Here is a 14,880-nt window from a genome sequence, read left to right as displayed (position 1 = left end):
TATTAAATGTTATTTGGATACACCAAATAGGATCAGTGGTAGGAAATAAAACTTGCAGAAACAGCTGCTTTAAAAACAAAAACAAAAACAAAAACCTTTTATCTCTTCAGATTCTATTTCCAAATGGGAAGGTTGTAAAATCTTTCAAGTTGTTTCATTTTATTACATTCTTACTCTCATGAATTTCTATTGATGTTAGCGATTTTGTTTGAGAAAATCTTATTTCTAAATTTCAGCATAATTTAATGACCTATTTAGCCCCAGGTAGCTCACAAATAATCAACTTTTGCACATAATTATCTTGAACTAATTAGACATTATCTTAAGTCCATTTAGTTGCAAAACACATTTTACTATAATCCAAATAAGCAATTAAGATTTGATTTTTGAAAATAAAATATTTTTATAAATTTATGAAACACCTAAGTTAAGCAATTTTATCTTTTCAATGAGTGTTTCCTCTTGACATATCGAGGTATCACATTAAAATACATTATAGCTAAATGTTCTACAATATTACTGCTAAATCAACAGAAAACCAATTGATCTTGAGGAAAGGTTAATTAATTTGGGCTACAGGTCTCCTACTTTGGTCTGCATTGAAAGGAATTTGTATTGATCACAGAAAATTTTTGCAAAGAAACTTAATAAGCATTTTTATGGAATTGAGATCAATTTTTTAAAGTGCTAAAACAACAAGATTTTTAAATTTTATCACTCCAGGAATTCTTTTCTGCTATGGCTCATTCGAATCTGTTAGACTCCTGAGAAAAGTAATGTTTTTTTACACTTTCAGTGAAATCAGTCGAGTATTCCAGGCTTCAGAAAATGAAACAGAAGTTAAGAACATTAATAGGATTTTGTTTGTTTAATCCCTCCTCCCTTAATAATGCTCACCAGTTTATTCTGCTATAGGGAGTTCACGAAGGGACAATGGAGATTAAATTTTATCTGTGACGTAAACACTGTAATAGCCATCATGTAGAAAACAGACCGAGCTGCCTTCTACTTGGGAACACTTCTAAGTTGTGTAGTTTCTGGTGAGCTTTCCCCCTAGCTGTGTTTAGTTGTCTTCTCTTTTTATCAATTTAAAAAAACGTGTCAGGCCCGGAACAAGGTGAAAGTTAACATTTGAAGTTCTCTTCCCCAGGACAGTATTCCCTCCCAAAAGATTTTTCTTTTTTTTTTTTCCTCAAAGTGCTCGGTGGTGGCGTCGTCCCTCGAGCGGAGAGCCTCGGAAGCTTTGCACTAGACGGTCTGCAGGAAGGTTTTTTTCTTCTCACTCCCTCCCTCCCCATCCGGAGACCCCTCCCCCACCTCGAGGGAAATTCTTCCATCAAGCGAGCCCGGTGGACCGCGGCTCGGCGGTCAGCATCTCCTTCCCGCCCTCGTCGGCAGGAACGAGTGTCCGAGGTGAAGAAATACAGAAATTCGGAGACGAAGGCGGGGGTGGGCGGGGGTCAGGGAAGGCGGCGCGCTCGAGGAGGGTCGTCGCAGCACTCCCTCGGAACCACAGATGTTTTCCTCCTGGCCCCGGGGCGCGGCGCCCCAGTCCCGGGCGTTCTGGCGTTTGTGGGTCCGGGTTTCCGAGGAAGGGATTACGCAGCGGGAGCAGCCGCGGCAACGCGGCCGTTGGGGCCGCAGGAGCGGTAAAGCGACGCCTGGCCTTCTTTGTTGACTTTTAGGTCTCGGGCTCGACAGAAGATTTATTCGCTAGGAGGGGAAAATGCCCAAACAATAAAGAACTAACTGCACTTGTCACCCCGAGATGCCTGCGGTCCTGCTCTGTCCCTCTTCCCCGGCAACCGCCCGCCGCGGCCCCAATCCGCGCACCCTTCCCAACGCGCGGGGCGCGGGTCGCCCAGACGCGGCAGAACGCGCGCAAGGTGCCGGGAGGTGCTTTACTGCTCAGACGCGGCAGGAAAGCGCGCGAGAAGCCCACCAAACCAGCTCCCCGCGACCCCCCATGCTAACTTCTCAGGCAGGTTTCCAGAGTGGCCTCTGCCAGCAGCCTGCGGCGCCTCGCCCCCCGCAAGCCCAGAAAAAGTCTCTGCCAAGTAAGAGAGCGAGAGCTGAGGCCAACTTAAGCCTGGTGGGTGAAGGCAAGACATTGATACTGCTCGTATGTTAGAGAGGGAAGGGAACATCACCGAGGGGAAGGCACGAAAGTTAGACGATTTAGACTCGATGGGCCTGGTAAAATTCCTCGGCCCAAACTTACGGCCTGAAGTTACATTTGGAATTCAAATTTGCCAACGCGTTTGTTTACCCGCCATATACATATAAATAACTATTGAGATTGAAAGCTTTTTCCTCTCTTTGGGACTTTAATGTCCTTCCGAAAGGCCTCCAAATTAGATTTTGAAATTATTCAAACCAGTTATTTCCCTCTCCTCCTTTCACTAGCTGAAGTGGGGCGGGGGGGGGGGGCGAGGATGGGATTTCTGGATTTTTCTCAAGTGCTACATGCCACCCCTTCCCTCATCTGGGGAGGCAATTACGCGATAATTAAGGGACTCACACAGCTCTTTTTATCTTGTCCGCACTGTGGAGTGGGGCGATCAAAGTAAAGGCTGTCCAAGTTCAAGCCCCGGCGAGGATGGAGTTCATACACAAGGGCTCAGGCAGGCTAGCCTCTGCTTGGGCTGGTGTTGTTATTGTTGATGTCAATCCGAACGAGACTTACAAAGAAATAGGTGGACTGGAAAGTGAGCCTACTATCAAAGGAGATTAATGATTTTGTGATCTCAAGCAACTGTAGGGGTGTGAAGTTGCATTTAAAAGCTTCTTAGAAGGCAAACAAATCATCAGCTTTAAGTTCTCAGGAATGATATTTTTAGAAACAGTATTTTTTAAAAGTATCTTCACAAAATACAAAATAGCAGCTACACCGAAATGTCCTGGTGGCACAAATCTTCCCCTGCAGGAGAGATTTAACTCGACTCCCACAGCCCTCTCCAGAGCTACCATGATGGTTAAGTTTTGTTTCTCTTTCAATGAAAAAAAAAAAAGTTCAGTATTCTCTGTTGTAGACAACTTAATTTTATCAGCCACATCTGATATTTTATTCTCACTAGAATACTTCTCAGATAAAGGAATATTAGACATTGGGGCAGGGGGAAATGTAGTTATATTAATGAATTTGATTTCATTGTGGACAGACTCAAAGGAAACAGAGGAGGCTTAAGCTCATGTCAAAAATTAAACATTACTGAGAATAAATACTCTTAAAAATCTCAATTCTTGGGATATTAAATCAATTTATCTACCCACTTTTATTGAATTTCTTTAACTGTTTTTTACTAGCTTCATGTTCAGATAATAAACAAACAAAACAATTTTGTTTTAGATCATTTTCCCTTTTTGTTATTTATATTCAGTGCCGGACTTTGGAAAATATCATTTTCAGAATACCTATTTTGGATTTAATTGAGGAAAATAACAGATATACTTTTTTGTTCACATTTGATTTATTTAAAGTCCTTAACTGCAAATGATCAAGAACATATTCCACAGTTTAAAATTTATCATTTTCGTTATTTAAATCAAAATATTTTAATTACAATCACATTGATAAAATTAACATTTTTAATTTGTAATTTTAACCATCATTTAAAGCAATTTCAACGATAAAGAAAAAAAAAAAAAAGAATAAACCATGCAATAAATTAACATTGAGAAAGCAAAGAAGAATAATGAAACCCGTCTGGCTATACTAACACCATGTCCAACTGTGAAAAGTGCATTAACACTGAATTCAACAAGCACACGATGGCAATAATTGAAATGGCCACAATCAGTTGGATTTTGGAATTTTGGACCAAATTTTGAAATACCACTCCCTATAACCTATCTCTCCTCCAACATTGTAATATTCCCTTTTTCCTGGAAAAAAAAAATATTATTTAAATGGTACAGATACATAGAAGCTAATTTTGTACATGTTATGTGACCTCAGAATGACATGACAATGGTACTCTGCAAAGCAAGGAGCAGAGTTATTGAGGATGGCAATTCTTGAGGAATTGATTCTCAGGGCTATATGTGAGTGGAGAGGACAAGGGAGGAGGGTGTCTTTGTAACTTCTTGGTCAGGCAACTCTTGAAAATGTACCATGTATATCACCTATTATTTCTACATGTTATGCAAATATATGGAGGATGTCTACATATTTGAGCATGTGCATAAATAAGTTCGTACATAATATATGTGTATTTCATTTTAAGACATCAGCTATCTGAATGTATCAGAAATGGAAGCTGAATAATGGCTCTGATGTTTATAATCAATTTATGTTTTGCTGCATAACAGCAGTATTGTCCTTCAAATACTTTTAATAGCCCCTAGTGTCTACTTGTTTCTTCACCCTTTCAGTTCTTATGGTTAAGAGTATTGCCACAGACCTGTAAACTTGTGGAGGGTCAGGTGGTGGTGGTGGGGGTGGGGGGAAGCACAAACAAATATTTTACAAGTTTGACCATCTTTCTTTATTTCTTTCTTTCTTTTTAAATAAACCCTGCACAGACTAGAACGGTGTCTGGAGGGGAAAGAGGGAAGAAAGGGAGAGGAATAAGGAAGTAGGAGGATTTTATATATACATTTGTGGATTGTTAAACATTGCAGGAAAAAATTGTGTTGGTTTGGGACTGGTTTTCTTTGTAATAATATACACAAGGCATTTCGAATACAATAACAGAGTAACAGTCCTTTGCACTGGGGAAAAGATTGTGCACACACACACAAAATGAAATAAAAATAGTTGGGATTTCATTATGCTGTTGTCGGCTTGGTATGTGTGGTTTTTGTTTGCTGTTGATTTCTCTCTCTCTCTCTCTCTCTCTCTCTCTCTCTCTCTGTCTCTCTCTCTCTTGCTACCAGCATGGCCATGCCAGACAAACCCCCAGTCCCAGGGAGCTAGGAAGTGTTTAGGACGGGTCTGGAATACACACCTTGGTAGTAGGCCGGCTCCAGGGCTGAGGGCTCGATGGGGCTCCTGGTGGCCACCGAGGCGCTGCCGAGGGGCAGGCTGGCGGGCAACGCAGCGCCATAGGGCGAGTACTGTAGTGCCTGCTCATACGCCTTGAAGTCCAGCTTGTGCTGCTGCTCCGAGGAGGACATGAGGTTGTTGATGGAGAAGGGATGGTTGAAAGAGTAATGGGGGTCCCCTTTCAGGTGCAGCTGGGACTCGTGGGGGGCCAGGCCATGCGCCGGGTGGGAGGGGGGCACAGATACCAGTGCCCCGGGCCCAGAGCTGATCGGGGGCGCAGCCGAGGAGGATGGAGTCTTCAACTCCGAGGCGCCCCCTGTCGCCGTCGCCCCGCTGTGGTCCAGAGTCTGGGGGCTGGCAGCCGGCCCGGGGGCCGGCGCGCCCTCTAGCTGGCCTGCCTTACCGTGCACGCCCCGATGAAGGGGCGAGTTGGCAGTGGGGTTGGCGGCGCTTGAGGGGTCCTTGCGGCTCTCAGGACCGCCCTTGGCGCCGCCGCCACCCCCGCTCCCGCTTCCGCCCCCGGCCCCCGGCTGCTTCTCACACTTGAAGCGCTTCTGGCGGCGCAAGTAACAACCGTTCTCAAACATGTTGCCGGAGTCCGGGTGCAGCGTCCAGTAGGAGCCCTTGCCCGGCTTGTCCGGGGAGCGCGCCACTTTGACGAAGCAGTCGTTGAAGGAGAGCGAGTGCCGGATGGAGTTCTGCCACCGTTGCTGATTCTGCCGGTAATAAGGGAAGAGGTCCATGATCCACTGGTAGATCTCGCTTAGCGTGAGCATCTTGCTGGGCGCCTGCTGGATGGCCATGGTGATAAGGGAGATGTAGGAGTAGGGCGGCTTAGCGTGCGGGTAGCTGCGCTTGAAAGTCTTGGCGTCGCCGCCGCCCCCCGCCCGGCTGCGGCCCAGGTTGGACGGCGCGTACGCCATGGGGCTCATGCACGGGTTCATGGCAGCCGCGTAGGGGCCCAGGCCGTTCATGGAGGCCGCGGGCTGCGCGCCCATGGCGCCCATGCCGCCCGGGCTCAGCGTCGTCCCCATGGCCGTCACGCCCGCCGCCGTCATGCTGTTCATGGCGCCCGCGGAGCCGCCCGGCATGCCAGCCACGGCGCCCGGACTCAGGCCGGCGCCTAGGCCCGGGTTTGCGTAGGACATGTTGAACGAAGCTGGGGTCATGTTGCCGCTCGTGGTCATGGTGTTCATGGTCATGTAGCTGTTCATGGAGTTCATAGAGCCCAGGCCCGAGTTCATGTTGCTGACGGGGACCGAGGAGTAGGCCTGGAGCGGAGACAGGGAGGGAAGAGGCCCCGAAGGGCGGGGTTAGTAGTGGGAGCCGGCGGCCTAGCGCCGGGGGCAAACCCGGAGACGTGCAGAGAGCATTTCTGCAAAGCATAGGACCCCCCACCCGGGGCAAACCGTCAGGCGCCCTCCCCCAGAAAGAGCAAAGAAATGTCTTGCGCAGCAGGCGAAAAATCTTAGCGCGGCAGGCATGAAAGACCAGCGCTCACAGAAAATATGTCCCCAGGAAGATGTGTAATCGCCTTACATGCCAGGCTCAGGGGCCGACTTCTAGGGCCCCTCCATCGCCTTCTGCATCCACGCCAGTTGGTATCCCAGTCTCCACCCCAGACCGGCCTCAGCAAAGCCCTTTTGGTTAAATGGAGTTAAACTCCGAAAACAGAATTATTCTCTGACTCTGCTAATTCACCCCACCTTAGGGGGTGCGGTGCGTTCGGCGGCGTAGCCCCCCGGGGGTGGACAACAGAACACCAGCTCTGTGCCTATCTCGCCTAAGCCGGCCAGGCTGGGCTGACCACATAGTAGCCTGGGCTGTGTGGGGTGGCTGTTAATTAAACTCTCCCTGATAGAACTAATCATTCATGGCCATATGACCATCCATTTCTCAACAACTGGCTTTACCGCCTTAGCAGTTTTCCCCAAATGGTGACTTTTTGTTATTATGTTTAGAGGGAGTGTTTTCCATCTACTTGTAGCAACTGTAATATTAAAAGGGAAAGAAACTCAGAAGTTAAATAAGTTTTGGAAAAATTTAAAAATAGATACAAGAGGAGAGGGGGCAGGAGGGAGTGCATAATATCAATGCACTACACTTAACTTTCACTTGACTTTACATGTACATCTCTTTAAACCATTCAAAAAGTTGCACTAATTTCGTTACCTATTTCCAGCCCCATAACATTTGGAAAATTTTGGTGACAAAATTTGTCAAAATAATCTATTTTGTTTTCCCATACTGATATGTTGCCGTGGATTATTTCAAAGCTTGGCTTTAAAATCCCCTTTAAATTTCTAAAATCAAAGTCTACTTATTTTCTTTTAACGCTATTCTATTTCCCAATTCTCAGCTTTAATCTATAAGGAAGTTCTTTCTATAGGGAACTTCATTAACTAGGCGGTCGAGATGTCTGCATCTGAATTAAACCCGAGGAAGAGTTCTAAGCTCATTTTAAAATTATCAGTAGGAGAAACCCTTATCAATAGCAATTTGGGAATGCACTATAAATGTTAAAAACAGAAATATAAAACGTCTCTGATAATTTAATAAAAATAATGTCCTTGAATTTTTTTCATCAGCAGATACAATTTCATTTGAAAAAATAAAAGGTGTACAAAGTTAACTAGGCACACTCTGCTATGGTATGCAAATAAACTCAAGCTAAGTTTATGAATATATAAATATACAAATCTAAATAAATTACCATCAAAATATTTCCTGATTCTATATTTTTCTGTCCATGCCTTAAATTATTTTTTACTTTCGTTTTTTTTTTTTTTCTTTTCCTCTCCCCAACATTATCGAAGGCGATTTCAATAACCGTTTTTAATAATGGTGAACTTTTGGGGGGTAATTGCCAGCTGTTTCCAGAGAAATACTTTTAGTAGGTGGTGGTCCCGCCTGTACCTGGTTTTCCTCACAATCCCTTTGTGCACATTGTAAAATAAACCACATGAACGTGCTACCAAGGAAGGGGACAATGAAGAGAAACAGGTTCTCAGTTCGGGGTGCTGGAGGAAAAGTCAGTTCGCACCAGCGCCACCCAGCGGTTCTAGAGTAGAAAGAGCACACTTCTCCCCAAACAGGGCTTTTAAAGAAGTTTTATAGAATTTCGGAATCGATTCATTATTAAGACGCTCAACTTAACTGCAGCGCGCTTTCATCTGAAGACATCTGCGAATTCAACCGTGGGAGGGAGAGGCCGCCCTGCTGGAGAACTCTGTCTTTCCTAGAGTTACCTCCAACTCTTGCCGGCGCCCGCCCGCCAACCCGCGGCACTCCGGGCCTGGTTCCGGCTCCCGCTCTCCGCAGAGAAGAGGTAAACGCTTTCCAGAGCGGGTGCTTTCAAAGCCCAGAGTTTCCTGAAACCCTCTGGCCCGCTCCAAGCGCCGAGCGCCGGGACCCAGCCTCCCCCGCGGCGCAGCGGATCCGGCTCCAAGGCCGGGCCAAGGCCTGTCGGGAACACCTCGGGTGGGCACGCAACGATGGCAGGGAGGAGGCGCCCCCAGCCCGCCACCCTTCCGGGCGCCCGCCTCTCTGGGCCTCCCCCGGCACCGGTTCCGGGAGCGTCCTGCCTGCTGCCCGCCTCTCACCTCCTGTGTGTCCGCGTAGTAGCTGTTCCAGTCGCTGCTCTCATGCCCTTCCATCTTCACAGTCCCTAACATCCTGGAGCCACCCTGCCCGATGCAACCATCCAGCCCTGTGCGAAGCGACGGGCGGCCGCGCGGCGCAGGGCGGGGGGCGGGGAGCCGAGCAGCTGCAGTCACCCGAGTGCCCGCGCCAGCCCAACGCCACCCTAGCGGGGAGGAAGCCAGGCTCTGCGGGGCGCGGCGTGCGCGGCGGAGGCTGCGCGGCGGGCGGGGGCAGGCGGCGGCCGCGGAGCGCGGCGCCCGGGAGCGCCTCCGCGGGAAGTGAGCGGGCGGCCTCTGAGAGACGAGTGCAGTTGAGCTGATGTGGATCTTACGTCGCTCGAGTGCCCACCTCCTCGTCCTCTCCCCATTTGTCCGCTTCACAAAGACGCTCGCACCTACAAAGCCCGAGGTGCACCTGCGAGGCGGCCGCCCGCCAGTCCAGCCGCCGCGCCTCCCGCCCAGCAGCGCCGCCGCTGCGCGCCCCCTGCGCCCCCTCCCGCCGAGCCCCCTCCCTCAAACCCGGCCCTCACTTTGTTTGCAAAGCAGAGTAATTGGTTTAAGCCCGGAGCCGGGGGGAAGAGGGAAATGGGATGGGGGGGGGGGTGTAACACCCTTTGGAGGAGGAAAAAAAGAAAAATAGGCGGGGCCGGGCAAGCTAACGAGGGCTCTGGATAGGAACCGCGCAGCCAGAGAAGGGCTGGGGGCGGTGGCGTTGGATCCCCGGCTCGGGGGGCCGGGCCAGCTAAATGACCCCAGAGTCCCTCCCCAGGGGGACCCACCGGCTTCTGGGGGCCGCCGGCTGCAGCCCCATCCCGTGCCCCTCCTGCTCTTCTGCCCGCTTCCAGCCCCCACTTGTACTGATTACTGACCCAAAGTTCAACCCGGGGAGACTGGAGACTACAGACCATCCCTCTCCCCGGACTTCAGGCTTGAAAAAGGAGAAAGCCCCAATTTTGCCCCTTCACTAGAAACTCGGCCATCTGAGTCAACCTAGCCGAGTGACGTTAGGCCTATTTGGGCTCCTGGCTAGCAGAGCGGAGACGCTGCCACGAAACCCGTACCTGCGGCTAAGAGCAGGTGAGTCACAGCACCGTTTTATATCTTTATGACATAACTTTTTTTCCCCCCCCCGCCTCGGTCCGCTCTACTTCCCTTGTCATCTGTAGCGATCATAAAGAGGAAGAGACTGAGAACAGATGTCTGTGTGATAGGGCAGGCGCACCCGAGTCGGGCCGTCCTCCTCTGCCCAGCTCCTCCTCCTGCCCCCCTTCCGCAGCCCCGGGGACTGAGCTGGAGGCGACCGTCTGGTTTCTGATAGGGAAAGGTCAGGGGGAGGGGACATCTCCCTAACTGCGCGCGTTAACTGGGAGAGCATGAACGCAGGCGCGGGAATGCATCTGCTCGGCTAGAGAAGTGCCAGGTTGAAGCCAGGGATGGTCTGCAGCGGTGCCTGGTCCCATCTCCCACCTGGAGGGGCCAGGCTAGCACCCCAGGCGCTTGCTTGGTTCCTAATGGGTCCTGGACATTGGTGGGAAGTTCCCCCCAAAGCAAAGCCTCTTGGCTCCTATGAGGCCCTGGGTAGTGGATTGCCCACAATCACTTTAATTGGAGAAGGACCAACTGAAGTGATTGATAAGCACTGAGTTGGTGATAGGTTGTGGGATGGTGTGAGTTTATTTCTGAGAGTATGAATGTGTGTGAGCTTCTAAATGAGTGTGGCCATGTCTGTATCTAAGTGTGTGGGTGACCACGTGTGTGTCCTACCCTAGGTAGAACCCACTAGTTTTCCTGAAGTAACAACAAAATAAAATCTTTAAAAAATGACTAAAAATCTGCAAAATATTCTTGTTTGGCAAAGTTTTAAGCATGTTATTAATCTCATATTAAGAAATGTGTTTTAACTTGTCTTTCAGATACCTCCCCCCCCCCCCCCCCCGGTACTTTGTTCTTTTAAATCTTTCTTCCTTGAAATCTGGCAACAGAATCACGTTAAATCCTTGAACCAAACAAATCTCTTAAATCAGCAGGGGAGCCCGAGAGGGTGAAGATGTGCAGTTAAGGAAATAAAAAAAGATAAAAGCATTGAATTACAATTCCTTTTTTTAACAAAAGGGGGGGAATGTCACATTGCAAGGAATGGAATGAGAGTGAAATTAAATCCACCTGGAACTCAGAGCAGGCGCCCTCCCCAACTACAGCCTGCCCCTGTGACTGCAAGTCCCATCAGTTTGTGTAAATGCATCTGTAAATGTGTGGATCTGCACAGATTTCTCAGAGCCACCGTCAGAAACTCATTCTTTTGTCCAAAGTTCCCATCAGGAGCAGGACCTTGGTTCCATTTGTAAAATACACGGATGCTTAGCTTCCTCGGCCTGATCCGGGGGGACTTTCAGTGCTAATGAGCTTCCTTGTTCCTTCCCGCGGTGATTCTCCAACGCCCTCTTGGCTCTTCAGAAACATCGAGCATGACTAGGGTATTTTCTACGGGTAGTGACAATTTAGGAATAGCTTTTATGGTACACAAAAAGCCGGTGCCTAAAGGGGGGGGGCTGTCATTTTATGGGGGGGTCAATTAAAACATCAAATATTCTTTCATTTTTAGCCCACTTCCTAAACCTACTAGAGCTCATCTATTTAAAAAAAAAAAAGTCAACTTAAGGATAAAAAAAACGCCTATAGCGGGATGTCTAAAGCAAAGTTTTTCCAGGCTGCTTCAAAGCCCAAGACTGGTGGTGAAGAGTGGACTCTGCCAACTTTAGAGCCTTGATCCAGCTTGGGAGTTCCTGGGTCGCGGCCCCGCGGGGAATGACTGGGCTCACAGCACCTCCCGTGGTGTGTGTGGGGAGGAAGGGAGGGCGCAGAGCCCTTCCGCACGCGCCTCTAGCGAGCGCCGTCAGGGGAGTCTGGAACTCCGCACACCTCCCTTGCCTGAGATTTTAGTTCAGGGAGCTGACTGCCGGAGGCCAAGAAGGAGAGGGGGCAGCTCGGTTAGCTCCCGGCCTCTCTTCATCTCAGTGGCGAGGTTCCAAGACACCTAACACATTTAGGAGGTGAAGTTCTAGGGTACTCAGATGCCAGCCAGTCATTTCTCAGAGTTTTAAAAGGGAATCGTCATGGTCGTGCCGGGTCTTTGATTTGGAAAATAAACAACAAACAAGCAAATAAATGAAACAAAGCTGCTGCCTCCGGGCCGCTGGCCAGTGGGTAGCCAGGTGACATGCCTGGTTGCCGCAGTTTACCCGTTGGTTACAAACCTCTTCTCCCAAATAGGCCCTGTCTACGTTTTTCAGAAGGCTGTGCTCTGCCTTCCCGGGGAACTGGACCTGTTCAGTCCTCGGGGAGGCTTAGGGGCCACTAGGGCAGCCACGTGGCGTCTCCTGGGGCGTTGCTTTCCTGGGCCAAACTCTCCTGGCTAGGATGGGTCTACGCGAGCCCAGGGCGGCTCCGGTAGAGGGGAGGCAGGCTCCTCCGGCGGAGGAAGCCGGAGCGGTCAGAAGGTGGTGCGCGGGTTGTCCAGGTGGCCTTGGGCGGAGGAAGCGGCTCCGCCCTTCCCGGAAGCTGCGCCTCCTCCGCCTTTGGGGTCCACTCCCGGCGCAGTCTGGCTGTGGCGGCGGGCGGTACCGGATTCGCCGGCCGAACAAGGCCACCTTCTCTTCCCTTTCCCAGTATTACCTGGCTGGGACCCCTTCCGCAGATCTTCACCGGGGCAAGGGAGAAGCAGAGGGTGACGACGGCGAGAAACAGCTCGCTCCTCAGGCCTTGGGCCCAGCCCGCTGTCTGTGGCGGCGCCGGGGTCTTTCCCGTTTACGGACTGTGGGGTGGGCAGAGAGCAGAACCCGGGGCGGCGGGCCTCTGGGGTGCCCTCGGGAGCCTCCCGAGGACTTCCCTCTGTGGTTCTCCCTAGCCTGTCCCCTATCTCCGCCGACCTCCCGCCTTCCAGGGGGCTGTGGCCCTGTCTCGACGGTGGCGGGCCCAGCCACCCTCGGTGCAGGGTGGCCCGAGCTCCTCCTCCGGTCCCCACCTGCCACCCAGATAAGAAGCTTAAACCGGTGTGATGCTATGAAACTAAGACTTGTTGTCTTTCACGTGGTTCAAAGCGGACCTGGACCGGGACCCGGGCCGGTTAAGGACTGAGGAAGGCCTGGGACGCTGAAATCAACTGTTTGCACTTGCGCATGACTGGCCTGCGCTGACCGAGGTGTGTGTCCGAGCCGGGGAAGGGGCCCGGGCGCCGCGAGAGGGCGGACCCCAGCGCCTGCCTGCAGCCTCCCACCCGCCACGCGGGAGGCGCGGCAGCCTAAGACTTGGGGGCCAGGAGAGGAGAAACACCGAGCTCCTGTTCCTTCACGGCCTCTCTTCTTTTCCTTTACTTTGTTGTTGTTTTCTCATACCTTCCTTTCTCTGCCCTTCCTTCTATCTTTATGTTATTAATCAAGAAATTCACAACTCACAAGGCGTCCGAGCCTCAGTAGGTAGAGGCCCTGGCCCTGGGACCATCTAACAGGCCTCGTCCAGCAGTTTCGGGCGGAGAAATCTCAGGATCCCGGCCGCAGCCGGATGTCGGAAAAATTCTAATGAAATATTTTAATCCCAATTTTTAATCTCTGGGTTTGTCCTTTTCCTCACCGCTCCTGGAGCCGCCGCAGGGTTTCTGAGCGGCCTGGGGCGCGGGCCTGACTGTCCCGCAGCCGGATGTCGGAGCCGGAGCTGCTCCGGACCCAGCCTTGCCCGCGGGCGACAAAACCGTTTCTCTGGCCCTGAGCTAGCATTGCCCTGCCAAAATCAACTCGCATTTTCATGTATTCAAATGAGAAAGATTGGGAAGGGCGACCCGCCCTCTTGGGCAATCACTAGCCTTGGAGGGAATAAGTGTCCCATTGGTACCCGCAGAGAACAGGAACCTCCCTTCCTCGAGGCCTGGGTAGCAGACGTGGCACCCCCGCCCAGGCGTGGGTCCCCAGACAGTGGCGCATCTCTAGGCAGCCGTGTTGTCTGAGTTACCGACTGCTTTATTCACAGCGGTCACTGCCAGCTCGAGAAAGTGCCTAGTCCCAGCTAGTCTCTCCTCACCCTGGTGCAGGGCTTCAGTGCTCTATCTGCTCAGCGTGGTATCGTTCTCAACAACATATTCCACACTTCCCTCTAGCTACTTAAAAACTGTTAGGGTTGGGGTCCTAGAAGAGGGACTGGAAATGGACGCTCCAGATAAAGAGTTGGAAAATTAGGGAGGAGCGTAACAAATTTTCGGTCTGAGAGAAGAGAGGGACTAGAGTGATTGAGGCCCTACTGTGTGCCACAGACTAGCCGGGTGCTTTGAGATCCTGGCATTTCCCCCACCTGCTGCCCCAGGTGTGCAAGAGTTGGGAGCCTGAAAGCCTGAGAATTTGACTCTACTCCACCGGCAGAAGCTGGGCTAATAGGGAGTCAGTAATGGAAACCCAGAGCCTCAGAGAACTCTAGATGTCATCTCTCTTCCAGGAGGCTGCCATCTTAAACCTAAATCATTCCCCAACGGTGAATGAGTATTTAGCTTCTCAGTCCCTGAACTCCACCCCCCAATCCACCCATCTCCCCCCACCCCACCCCCCCCCACCACACACACACACACACACACACACACACACACACACAGGGAGCCAGGAGCTTTCCCACGGCCCCTCACTTGGCCCTGGTGGTTTAACTTTAGCTATTCAAATGTGATTACCCTCAAATTTACATAGTTTTATTTAACAGATGCTTTTGTAACAATAACATAAATTGTATCCTACATATGGGGGGGAGGTAAAAAATGCATTTTAGCCAAGCTTTTTTCATTGTATTGTCTTCCTGATGCGCCCCCTCCTCCTGCCAAGTTTAAAACTGTTCATTGGACTGACAAAAAGACTAATTTGTTGGCATGGCTAGAGGGAGGTTACATTCATTATTTTAAAATTAAAATTCGATTGGAAGACACTGGTGAGTGGCTGCTTCTGGACTTCCAGCAGCTATTCCAGAGCTAACACCAGAGGAAAGTTTTGTTTTAAAAATAGTGCATTTGTTTGGAGTTGTTTGATTTTCCTGGTCCTATGGGTCACAGAGTAAAACTCACGTTGTAATGAGTTTGCTTCTAAACAGAAACACTAGGAAGAGGTCTCCTTGGCAGCATTCCCTTTTGCTGGGATACCAGCAAGATTTGCAGGAACTTTGACAACTTTCTGAAGGCAGTCGTCATAGTCCCCTACTGTAAATGGATCAAAGTAAGGAAATGCAGCT

The 14,880-nt window shown here is 50.3% G+C and overlaps 1 protein-coding gene across 1 annotated transcript; it reads right to left on the bottom strand.

The window, feature by feature from the left end:
• Nucleotides 1-3,661: 3,661 nt before the first annotated feature.
• On the bottom strand, nt 3,662-8,730 carry FOXA1 (forkhead box A1). The gene is made up of 2 exons (XM_021701459.2): nt 8,590-8,730; nt 3,662-6,258 (listed from the first exon to the last, which is right to left on the bottom strand). The coding sequence occupies exons 1-2, from the start codon at nt 8,659-8,661 to the stop codon at nt 4,915-4,917; spliced, it is 1,416 nt and encodes a 471-aa protein (XP_021557134.1). The 5' UTR covers nt 8,662-8,730; the 3' UTR covers nt 3,662-4,914.
• Between the last annotated feature and the right edge of the window lie 6,150 nt (nt 8,731-14,880).

The sequence above is a fragment of the Neomonachus schauinslandi genome, chromosome 9, assembly GCF_002201575.2.
Source record: "Neomonachus schauinslandi chromosome 9, ASM220157v2, whole genome shotgun sequence".
Lineage (NCBI taxonomy): Eukaryota > Metazoa > Chordata > Mammalia > Carnivora > Phocidae > Neomonachus > Neomonachus schauinslandi.
This window is presented reverse-complemented; position numbering and strand designations above follow the sequence as displayed.

What these genes read in the sequence shown, in the direction of transcription:
- FOXA1 (XM_021701459.2), bottom strand. Translation starts at nt 8,661, where the DNA reads ATGTTAGGGACTGTGAAGATGGAAGGGCATGAGAGCAGCGACTGGAAC. An exon ending in ACTACGCGGACACACAGGAG is followed by an intron (nt 6,259 to 8,589) that starts GTGAGAGGCGGG and finishes TCTCCGCTCCAG; the next exon opens with GCCTACTCCTCGGTCCCCGT.